Source organism: Neofelis nebulosa, chromosome X (assembly GCF_028018385.1).
Source record: "Neofelis nebulosa isolate mNeoNeb1 chromosome X, mNeoNeb1.pri, whole genome shotgun sequence".
NCBI lineage: Eukaryota > Metazoa > Chordata > Mammalia > Carnivora > Felidae > Neofelis > Neofelis nebulosa.
The window spans coordinates 95,241,759-95,253,785 of NC_080800.1; the positions used below are offsets into that span (position 1 = coordinate 95,241,759).

At 40.5% G+C, this 12,027-nt stretch overlaps 1 protein-coding gene across 2 annotated transcripts; it reads left to right on the forward strand.

The window, feature by feature from the left end:
* The first annotated feature begins 7,043 nt into the window (after window positions 1–7,043).
* AGTR2 (angiotensin II receptor type 2) lies at window positions 7,044–11,337 on the forward strand. Of its 2 annotated transcripts, XM_058713671.1 has the most exons (3): window positions 7,055–7,134; window positions 7,287–7,348; window positions 8,622–11,337. In XM_058713671.1, the coding sequence occupies exon 3, from the start codon at window positions 8,657–8,659 to the stop codon at window positions 9,743–9,745; it is 1,089 nt and encodes a 362-aa protein (XP_058569654.1). In that variant the 5' UTR covers window positions 7,055–7,134; window positions 7,287–7,348; window positions 8,622–8,656; the 3' UTR covers window positions 9,746–11,337. The 2 variants fall into 2 exon arrangements, with proteins under 2 accessions (XP_058569653.1, XP_058569654.1); XM_058713670.1 differs by lacking the exon at window positions 7,287–7,348 and having other exon boundaries at window positions 7,044–7,134.
* The last annotated feature ends 690 nt before the right edge of the window (window positions 11,338–12,027 follow it).

Sequence of the window (12,027 nt, forward strand, 5' to 3'; positions counted from 1 at the left end):
AGAGCACGTGCACTCACGCACACGCGTGCACAAGCAGGGGAGGGGCCGAGAGAGAGAGAGAGAGAGCGAGAATTCCAACTAGGCTCCGTGCCTCATAGCATAGAACCCCACACGGGGCTTGATCTCACAAACTGTGAGATCATGACCTGACTCGAAATCAAGAGTCGGACCCTTAACCGACTGGGCCACCCAGGTGCCCCTCTCCTCCTAAATTTTAAGTATTTTTCTGATTGACTCTAACCCGGGAATTCCCAGGATGCTTAGAAGTCCCTCCCGAACTGGGGAAATGAATTCATCTTGTCCCCCATATTTACCAGAATGACGTAGTGAAAATAATGGCCGGGGTTTGAGCCTTAGTTCCATAGTTTACTAGGCGGTTTGATCTTGGGCAAGTTCTGTAACCTCTCTGTGCTTCAGTCTCCTAATTTCTCCTTACTTCTAAACTGAGGATGACAACTGTCTCTCAGGAGCGTTGAGAGGTTGATATGAAATGTTTGTTGAGTGCCCAGCCTGGTGCCCGATATCCCCTCCCTACTGTATTCAGTCTTTGATGTTAGCACCTCCCTAACAAACCCTGGGGACTTCATGTCTGGGGAAATAAAAAGTGGCTTCTCTTCACAAAGAGGTTGGGGACCTTTAGATAGAATCAACCCTAGAGGCTATTTACATGACATTTATTTTTTGCATTAATGCCAAAGAAACCTGACTGGGAGTTCAGGACAAATAACCCAACAAGAATGTATATAGTTAGGGGGAAGTAGACTTACACTAACAGTACTCAGTGTTCACTGAAGGAGTGTTTGGTTTACTGCAATCTGTGGGGCCACCGATTCATGCCATCGAAAATAACTAACGCACAATGAAAACAGCATGCAATGTTGTTCTTAAAGTTCATTCATTTACGTTTTGATTTGCTATCTTTTTCTCTAGACAATGTCTTTTGGAATTTCTAGGCTGCAGTTCATCTTTTAAGCTGCAAATAAAAGGAGAAGAGAGGCTGGGAGAAGGGGGAAAGAAGAGTGACTGCCGATGGGTATTAGGTTTCTTTTAGAGGTAATGAAAATGTTCTGGACTTACATAGTGGTGATAGTTGCACAACTTTGGGAATGTACTGAGGACCATTGAATGGTACATTTTATTCGTGAGAGAGAGTCAGAGACAGAGTGCAAGCGGGGGAGGGGCAGACAGAGAGACAGAGAGAGACAGGGAGAGACAGAATCTGAAGCAGGCTTCAGGCTCTGAGCCGTTAGCACAGAGCCCAACGCGGGGCTCGGACTCACGAACCGTGAGATCATGACCCGAGCCGAAGCCAGACGCTTAACCGACTGAGCCACCCAGGCGCCCCTGAATGCTACATTTCAAATGGAGAGGTTTTATGGTATGTGAATTATGTCTTAATTAAAAAAAAAAAAAGATGAATAATTTTAATTATGTGACCGATATAAAATAGGACCAGTATGAAACAGGAGTGTTCATAGTGAAATCATGTGCAACATAATTGTATGGAATTGTACCAACTTCTCGATATCTGAACATGAACTATTTTCTTTGGGGACACATTGTAAGTTATTTACAGTAAAACTTCTCCTTTTGGTTGCAGATCTTACAAATCTGTATTGAACACCACGAATCCAAATATTCGTAGGGTAAATACTTAAAATCTCAAGCAGTCTCAGAATTCCCGGGGACAAGTGTCCTGTTTTTTATTTCCTTGGAGTAAAGGCCCCATAATCCCCCAAGAATCCCACCCCCAAACTTCCTGTCATTTTGCTCTATCTTTTCATCTTAAATTGTTTTATACCTCCAAAGCAAAATATATTCAAAGCTGTACAACGTGTTATTTTTCTGTCTTTTTTCGGGGCCTCAGGAAGAGGTTGAACAGATGAATCCCTCAAACAAAGCCAAATAACCATTTGTTTTTATTATTTTCTCTGAACTTATGGCTAGTTTTGGAGAGATGTTTATTTGCCCCCTTTCCTCTCTCTTTGTTATAGACACACATAATGAGGCATTGCTTTTCCCCAGCCCCATTCTCCAACTTTGAGATTTTGAGAGTCTTGTTTGAATTAACCGAACAAAAACTTCCAGGCTGCCTGGAGCACGGATTTGACTATAGCTTCATCAGTAAAATACAGTATCAATAGAATTTGGTGGCAACTAAAAATTAGGATTCAGGGAGGCAAAACCAGTGGAGAGAACAGTTGGGGGGGGATTCATCAATCTGGCTTCTAGAATAATTATCTCTGCTATGGAATTTCTCAGAGCTGAAGTAAAATATGCTCCAGTTAGTAATTTTTCCTGGTCCGATTGCATAGTCACCAAGCCAGATTTCCTCTCTTTATTGATATTGGGAAGGAGATACTTGGATGCTGTAAACAAGGAACAGAGACTTTATGGTCATTGAAAAGTAGCATATCCCTATTGTAAAATAATACAGTACCAATCACAATGGTATATTAGATTTGTGAGAATTTTGTTGGCGTGTGTCCATTGCTGAAAGCCTGGGCTATGTGAGAAAGTTCAGGTTTGGGATCTCAAGCCTAAGGACCAAACCCTAAACTTAATAATTCATTGACCCACTGCCTCATGAGAGATTCAATCTGACAACATTTCTCCCCAAACATCCTCGTCACCTAACAGTGGTGTTCAAATATTGCTAAGACAACTGGTTGGTTTGGTGTATTTAATTAATTGCCTATTTTGGATAATTTAGTCAAGCTAATTGTAAGAGAGGAGAAAATTCCTCAACCCTCTTAGGTTCAGGGTCTGGTGGGGTGAAATTAACTGACAAAAGACATTTTAAATAGAGCCAGAGTTTATTAACATGTATATTATGCATACACATGGGAAAACTCAGTGATGCGTAACTCAAAGCGGTGGTCAAAACTTGGGCTTATATAACATCTTAACAAAAGAACAGTAAAATTATAAAGAAGTGACAAAACAAAAGAGGTTCAGGCTTTTAGAGGGGCAAACTGTAAGAAGGTAAATATATGGAGAAAACTAATAGACAACAGGAGTTATTTAGTAAGGTTTGTTATGTAGATTCCTCTTGGTCCCCATCTCTGGGCTGATAAGAGTTTAGAGCTGTCTCCTGTTCGTTAAGAGTCGGTTGGGCATCCGACTTCGGCTCAGGTCATGACCTCATACTCCGTGAGTTTGAGCCCTGTGTCGGGCTCGGTGCTGACAGCTTGGAGCCTGGAGCCTGCTTCAGATTCTGTGTCTCCCCCTCTCTCTGCCCCTCCCCAGATCATGCTCTGTCTCTCTCTGTCTCAAAAATAAATAAAAACATTAAAAAAAAAAAGAGCTCTGTCCTTCCTGGTAAAGGAAAGAGAGATACATTCAACAACTTACATCCTGCTTTCAGGCAAATGGGGGGGGGGGCAGAGAGTTTTTCTTACATCTATTTCTTCTCAATTGTCTCTAGCTCAAAATAATCCTATGCCAAAGTGGCATATAATACCCTACCTAATCAATTGAGTCAGGTAAGTAGGGGGGAAAAAACCCATCAGATCAGTTAAATGAATGCAAACCAAAAATAAAGACAATTTTCAAATTTTTTTATTTTTCCACCAGTTGGGTCACAAAGCACTGAGATGCTATTTGGTAGAAGTCGGGTGCTTTCTGTGAGATCCTAGTCTGAACATGATGCTCAGGCCTGCAGATGCCTTTAGGGCAAAGGAACTTGGAACTCTTCCTTCTCCTTATATTCTTGGGACCAGATTCAGCTGGAAACAACAGGTCTCAGGAATGTACTGAGTCAGACATCTACTCATTTCACCACATGGATTCCACCTTGTTAACTGATTTCATATCCCTTTCAGTTACTCTCTGTTTGATGCCTAAGCAGACAGTTAATTTGATGCAAATAATCGCTCATGTTGGCCGTTTTACTGAATTTTTAGGCTGGTTTCTGCAAAATGATGAATCTGTTAGCTCTTTTTCCCTTGCTTTCATCTAGATGTTCTTGTTCTCATTATATTGGAAACTAAAGAGATGCACAAAGGAATCTGAAAAGATGTATCAATAATAAGTAATCTTAATTATCCTCCTTTCAGGGATACCCAGGTTGGGAAAAATACAGTGGCAATTAAATTAAGGCTTCCCTATATGTAAGTGAATTGAAAAAGATTGGTATTAAGTGTGTGTGTGTGTGTGTGTGTGCGCGCGCACGTGTGTGTGTGTTTATTGAACTTGGGAGAAGTGAAAATGCCATTGGTCTGGATAGGGACTCAGGTAGCCGGGGTGGGGGAAAATGAAAATGACCCGGAAAAATTTAGACTAAAAAAGATGGCCCATATACATTTAATTATTCCTTGATCTGTGCCTCTAATCCTCACCTTCATAACCAGGGCATGCATATCCAGACTTTTGCATTTCATAATTCCTGTTCTCCTTCAAAGCCTCATCTGTGTGTGTGAGTGGGGGTGAGAGGGACAAAGATGATTTTTTTTTTTTCTGAACCCTGTATCCTTCTAGCAGAGGAGAAAATCCTCTGCAGAAAATGTTTTTTTTTTTTTTCAACGTGGTCATTTAAATTTACTGTTAAGTAATCTCATGATAAATAATAGGTGTTCACTAGAAAAAAATTAAAGTGATTTACCATTGTTTAATTCTGCTAGCCAAGCTGCACTTGCCCTGAAGAGCTGCATAATTTATTCAAATGACCCGAGGCTTTTAAAGTCAATCTTCCAACAGAAAAATTATCCCCTCTCCCCGGGAGAGTGAATTTTTTAGTGTACCGCTTCCTATGGCTGACATGTATTTGACTCCCAAGTGTATTTACACTGTTGGCTTGACTTGGAGTTCCTTGCTAAATTAATAATATGCTGTATTTCTTGCTTTAAGTGGTGTCAATATTGTTGTTCCTTAATTTTTTTTTTTTTAATATTTAGTCATTTTTGAGACAGAGAGAGAGAGAGAGAGAGACAGAGCGCGAGCTGGGGAGGTTCAGAGAGAGGAGGAGACAGAATCTGAAGCAGGCTCCAGGCTCCCAGCTGTCAGCACAGGGCCCGATGCAGGACTTGAACTCACGAACTGTGAGATCACGACCAGAGCCGAAGTTGGATGCCTAACCGACTGAGCCACCCAGGCACCCTGATTGCTATTCCTTAAAAAAAACAAAAAACAAAAACAAAAAGCAAAAGAAAACAAAACCCAAAAAACCTTTTTCCTTAATTTCCTGCAGTTACAGAGTTTTTCTTTGAGTTGTGAAAATTTTTGCTTCTAAAATTATGAAGAGGCAGAGTAAACGTTCTTTTAATCTTCTGGGAAATGTGTGCCGCTTTAAACCTTATTTACGTCAGAACTTACTGTAACGAAGGACAAAAGCTCTAGACAAGGTCCCCTGCTCCTCGGGGGTGTTCAAGGCTAAGGTCTCCCAGAGGCGAGCCTGCAGTCTGTTCTCAAAAGTTTATAGCTTACCTCCCGGCTGTTCCTTTGCACCCGGTACGAGAGGGGGGCTAGAAATAGAGCAGGGTGGGAATCTGACCCATCGTGACCACTCAGGAGGCTCTGGTTTGGAAAATTCCCCTGTATGCAGCAAAAGCAAACATTTTGGTGCCTGCTCATTCGTTTCCCAGACATCGGTTCTCCATCATGTGCACGGAGCCTCCACCTGAATCTGCCCAGAGCATAGGAAACAAATATTGTGACATAGAATACAGTGGTGTGTATGTGTATTAGGCGCATTTTCTCAGTGTTCAAACTCAGTCTACCCAAGAGAATCACCAAACCGTGGTGTGCACACCTTTGAATCCTGCTATGTTTTTCAGGCAACGGTGCCCTCTTGTTTCTGGTCCCGTCTGCTACAGGATTGACTGCAATACGGGGAATAAAATTGAGAAAAATATCTTCTCCCACGTAACAATCCTCCAAACCCCTTTCCCCTTCTTTACTGTTCCTGTAACAGCTTTTGAATGGTCAGCAGCGACTTTTTGTAAATGTCACGTTTCTTTCGGCCAGGACAAAGAAGGAGCTTCAAGGGCCAGCTCGCGCTCCCTCCCGGGACGTGGAGGTTAAGAGCACGGACTCTGTCATTAGATCGCCTCGGTTAAAATTCAGATGGCCTCATTTAGTAGCTATGTGACCTCAGAAAAGTTACTTAAACTCTGTGAGCCCCAGCTTCCCGATTTGTCAACTGGAGGCGACGGTAATATTTATAACTGCATCCACCATATGCAAAATGTAGTTTTAAGCACTTTAAAAATACTAGCTCATTTAATTTTCGTTAACTCTGTGATGTAGGTGATTAACATCATCCCCATTTCTCAGCTGAGAAAACTGAGACAGGAAGAAGGAAAGTAACTTGGCCAAGGTCAAAACCAAAGTAAGTGGCCCAGCTGAGCTTGTGGAGTTGGTCGTTGTGTCTTAGAGGCCATGTACATACCAGAACATTCTATCGCTTCTCTATTAAGTTATTGGGCATTCAGCCATGTTTGGCACTTGGAGTTTATTGTCGGTGTTGTCACTATCGTCATCTGTTCTTATTTTTTTTTCTTTTGTCACTCTTGCTGCTGTGGGACTGATTGTAAGGCTGGTCAACCCCCCACTCCCAACAAAAAGAAAAAACATGCTATCCCTCCTATCAGCACCTCTCCAGCAAACAGCCAACAAAAATTGCTTAAAGCAAGGGAGAAATGTTCTCAAGTTTAGGCTCGAGTAAAGGTGTTACCGTTCTTTACTGAACAGAGGTAAAAATCTTTTACAGCCTTCACTGCTTTCCCTCTTCTCTACTCCTCAACTCGTCCTAGAATGCCAGTATCAGGGAGAAAGAAAGAGAAAATTCTGCAAATCATTATATTCTTCTTTTCAAGTGAGCCCCTGATTTCAAAATTCTCTAACACATTTGTGGAAACTTCATTTTTTTTATTTGAGATTTATTTGAATGAGCTGTTATGATTGGAGACAGTGAGAATTTCAGATTAATGTTTTGCAGCCAAAAAAAAAAAAAACCCTCTCTGGAAAGCTGGCAACTGTTCATAAGTCAGCCCTAGAATTATGTAGGTTGAAGGCTCCCAGTGGACAGACCGAACATATAAGAAGGAAACCAGAGATCTGGTGCTATTACGTCCCCGAGTCTAAGGGAACGAAAAAGCACAGAATTCAAAGCATTCTTCAGCCTGAATTTTTAAGGTAGGTCTGCACAATTTCTATATACTGTACTTGGAAAGTAGAACATACATTAAATGAAAATATTTTTTTGTGGATGAACTTTCCCTTTTTCCTGTATTTTAACACTGTATTTTGCAAAACTCTTCGTTATTAAACTACTGTTTCTCTTACAGGGGTGCACTTAGGAACTAGGCAAGCTGATTTATGATAACTAGATTTTAAACTCCAACAACCAGTAAGTCTTCAAGTGGGTTTATTTTAGATTCTTTCACGTTACTTTGTTAGGTCCAGATGATGAGAGAATGAGCTTTAGACAAAAATGAGAACTTTGCTGTTTACTAGGAGATTCTTTGGTGATTACGTTTTTCTTTGAGTAGTTTATATGTATTTTGGAACTATCAAAAGTAATAGTCTTTCCTTTAGTGTGTTTATCTTCAGCTAATTTTCTTTTGTTTTAAAGCAACGTTGCTCCTAAAAAAAAAATAAACCAACCCGGTACCACGGAGCGTTGATTATAACATTTGAGAGCCATGTAGCATTGTCATTATTTTGTTGTGTTAAAACTGAAATGGTAGCAAAGGAAAAATGATACAATTATCTCATGATTCATCATTGATGTTCAATTCCTATTTCATTGAGCAATCGAAACTGTTTCTACTTGACCCTAAATCAGGTTTGGCTATTTTTTTTTCTTGTTCTTTTTCTGATTGAAAAAGAAAATGGATTTCCTTTTAAACAGATGAAATATCTATATGAAAAATGAATAGTCTCTATTAAAGTGTGAATGGGGGCTGTTCGAAATAGGTGCACATTCCATAATTTCCTCTTAATGATACTATTATTGTGAAAACAATGGAAAAGTGGAAGCAAAGGAATTATTTTTCATTAGGAAAAACCAACCACAACCCCCTATGTCAATATGTTCCTTTTGCATATTCTCGTTTTCAGTCTTTTGTACACTTACTTATTTTTTCCATAGCTTATGTTACTTACATTTTCCATAGCTGTAATGATTTGTACATAATTAGTTACTTGAACAAGGCATTTCTCTATGCAATAGCGGGCAGCAGTGTGGTTTCTAGAAAGTATACAGACTGAGATATGTGCTCAAGTGTTTTGAAATATTAACTTTTCTTATTTCTTGAGGCCTTCTTTATTCGCTTCCCATATTTCTTTCCCGGCTAACCTTTTGAACTATGGATTTCCCTTAAGCTTCTTAAAAATATGATAGAAAGGATGGGCAAAATAGAGTTTTGTTCAGAGTGTTCGGCCCCTGATGCTGAAATGTCTTAACTGCTTGGTACTGTTGAGGAAACCCTCTTTTCTTCTTCAAGAAGCAAAATCCATTCTTATTTCCCAAAGTGTGGTTGTGGTTCCCAATGCTTTCTGTAATCACCCACCTTCTTTTTTGCTTTCAAGAAACTTTCAAAATGCTAAAGACTTAAGGACGTCCTAAACTCTGTATGTGTTCTGAGAGTTCCATTTTTTTTTTTTTTTAATCTTCACAGGAGGCATAAGAAGTAGGAGCTGCTGACCTTTCAGTATGAAGGGCAACTTCACCCTCGCCGCCATCAGCAAAAACATTACCAACAGTCTTCACTTCGGACTCGTGGACATTGTTGGCAACCAGTCTACCTTCAACTGCTCGCATAAACCGTCAGATAAGCATTTAGACGCAATCCCTGTTCTCTACTATATCATTTTTGCGATTGGATTTCTTGTCAATACTATTGTGGTTACACTGTTTTGTTGTCAAAAGGGCCCCAAAAAGGTGTCCAGCATTTACATCTTCAACCTGGCTGTGGCTGACTTATTGCTCTTGGCTACTCTGCCTCTCTGGGCAACCTATTATTCTTACAGATATGACTGGCTCTTCGGCCCCGTCATGTGCAAAGTTTTTGGCTCCTTCCTGACCCTGAACATGTTTGCGAGCATTTTTTTCATCACCTGCATGAGTGTCGATAGGTACCAATCTGTTATCTATCCCTTTCTGTCTCAAAGAAGGAATCCCTGGCAAGCGTCTTACATAGTTCCCCTGGTCTGGTGTATGGCCTGTGTGTCCTCGCTGCCAACATTTTATTTCCGAGACGTCCGAACCATTGAGTATTTAGGAGTGAATGCTTGCATTATGGCTTTCCCACCCGAGAAATATGCCCAATGGTCAGCTGGCATTGCCTTAATGAAAAATATCCTCGGTTTTATTATCCCTTTGATATTCATAGCAACGTGCTATTTCGGAATCCGAAAACACTTACTGAAGGCCAACAGCTATGGGAAGAACAGAATAACGCGTGACCAAGTCCTAAAGATGGCGGCTGCTGTCGTTCTGGCATTCATCATCTGTTGGCTTCCCTTCCATGTTCTGACCTTCCTGGACGCTCTGGCCTGGATGGGTGTCATTAATAGCTGTGAAGTTATAGCAGTCATTGACCTGGTACTTCCTTTTGCCATCCTCCTGGGATTCACCAACAGCTGCATTAATCCCTTTTTGTATTGTTTTGTTGGTAACCGGTTCCAGCAGAAGCTCCGCCGGGTGTTTAGGGTTCCAATTACTTGCCTCCAAGGCAAGCGAGAGAGCGTGTCGTGCCGAAAAAGCAGTTCCCTTAGAGAAATGGAGACCTTTGTGTCCTAAGCGTGCGAGTGGAACGCAGGGTAACAGCACGGCCACTTGGTTTGAGGTTCCCTGGAATTATCTTTTGGATGGCTTGAGTGACATAAGTTTTGCCCTTGATGGAATCTGGTCTCACTGTTCCAGAACAGGAAACCAAACGTAGCTGGAAGTTTGATCCAGCGACTTTCAGGAATTGCCCCTTTCCTGCAGTCTATCGGCACAAGGCTGTCATTGGGAAGACAGATCCGTAACCTAGCAGTAACTGAGGATTTATCTCAAGTTATCATTAATAACAAATCGTGAATGGGGATTTGGGGTTTCAGATTTCTCCTTGACGAATGATGAAGTTTTTTTGGGTTTTTTTTTTTTTTATTGGTTTTTTTATGTCCACTTTTCATCAGGCTTCCCTCTTGAACCAAGGGCAGTTTTTTAACTCCTTGCATTATTTACAAGCTTGAAACAGGAGCATTTCTAAGTGAAGTATACTGCAGTAGATTGGTACTGAATTATTCAGGCTCTAGGCAAATGCCTTCAACTTTAAAAAATATTATAAGTAATCACCTTTTACATTTTACTTGAGCATAGGTTTATATTTAAGATATAGCTACATATTGAGTAGGGCTAGGAATATAGATTAGATCACCTGTACTCCTACATTTATCTTATTTTTACAGTTATAGGAAACAAAATGTATAATAACGTAGAAATAATCTAGGTTTGAGATTAACAAATATTTGAGTGTGCACTAACCTCTGAATAAACACTTTTTAAAAAACTTTCTATCCATTTTAACTATTGTTTGAAGATTTCTATGTTCTCTGATAATTTTTTGAAAACAATAACTAAACACCGTGTAGTGTTGTAAAATGTAAAGGTCACTTTTTACATCCTTGACCTTTTGGTGCTTTGATATATAGGAAGTTGACTTGACTTTTATTATTGATGCTTTCGTTCTGGGTTGCTTCCCAAAATATCTGCGTGGCTTCTTTAACTCTTTAATTTGTAATAAACCTTTAACTGGCTAGGAAAAATTTATGCCAGGATGGAGTTTTGATACCCAAGGAGACAAAGAGGTCCAGCAAATGACAACTTTGGTGTCACACAAAAACCCCTACCTGTCAGGGCAGTGTAATGTGTCTTTGAAAGTAGAGACCATGGGCAGTCTTAACTTGTACCGGTGGATTCTGTTTCTTCCAGATTTTATAGGATTCTGTGGCACTCTCTTAAATCAATCGCTGGTCCATAGATCTCTTTTTCCACACCATTAGCACTCCTGTCAGGAGTACCTAGAGTTTACTTAGAGTATGAGTCCTAATTTTAGAAGTTAGACATTTCATTCTGCACCAGCCCCATATTATACCAGGTTACCTAGGACCTTCCTAGACCCATGCTGACCTCTGAGGTAGAAATAAAAGTTTCAAGGACTTAGTGTTTCTGCCTTGTTCCAGGGCTATAGATTAAAGAATTCTCTCACCCCACTTTCTGGGAAATTCCTAATTTCATGTACTCTATTATTATCAATGAAACAAATAGCTAAATGTGTAACCAACTCTGACTTCATATCCTAAATAACTTTGTAAAACATTGCATATAAATAAAATCTTGAATTGGGAGATCATGTGTACCTACTTTTTTTTTTAATTTTTAATTTTTTAATGTATTTACTTTTTAAAGTTTATTTCTTTTGGGGGGGGTGAGGGGCAGAGAGAGGGAGGGAGGGAGAGAAAAATCCCAAGCAGGCTCCCATGCCGTCAGCGTGGAGCCCAACATGGGGCTCGAACTCACGAACTGTGAGATGGTGACCTGAGCCAAAATCAAGAGTCAGACGCTTAACCAACTGAGCCACCCAGGTGTCCCACTTTTTTTAATTTTGACTACTTCCAAGTATGGAATCTTAACCTTCTGTTGTACCCGTATCCTCCTTGCACTCCCTACTGATACTTTATAGTTTCAGTCCTCACCAGTCCTTCTTCATGCATTCTTCTAAGTCTCTCTCTCTCTCTCTCTCGACTCTTCAACCGTAATTTCTTATTAATTAGGAAAAGAAAGTCCAGATTGTCTGTAGTCAAGACCATAAGGGATCTGGTCCTTCCCAGCCTCTCTTGGCTTTTTCTCTCTCTGCCATCTCTCTCACACTCTATGTTCAAGCGTCACAAAGGGACTTCCTGCTTTTTTAAGGCCTAATGTTGTTTCCTGCCTCTCTGCTTTTGTTCACACAACTCTGTGGTCCTGAACACCCCTCCAATCATTCCCACCCCCAGGGTCTCTCATTCAATTGATGAACACCCACTCAGCTTTGATCA

Coding starts and splice junctions, on each gene's coding strand:
- AGTR2 (XM_058713670.1), top strand. CDS start 8,657: ATGAAGGGCAACTTCACCCTCGCCGCCATCAGCAAAAACATTACCAAC.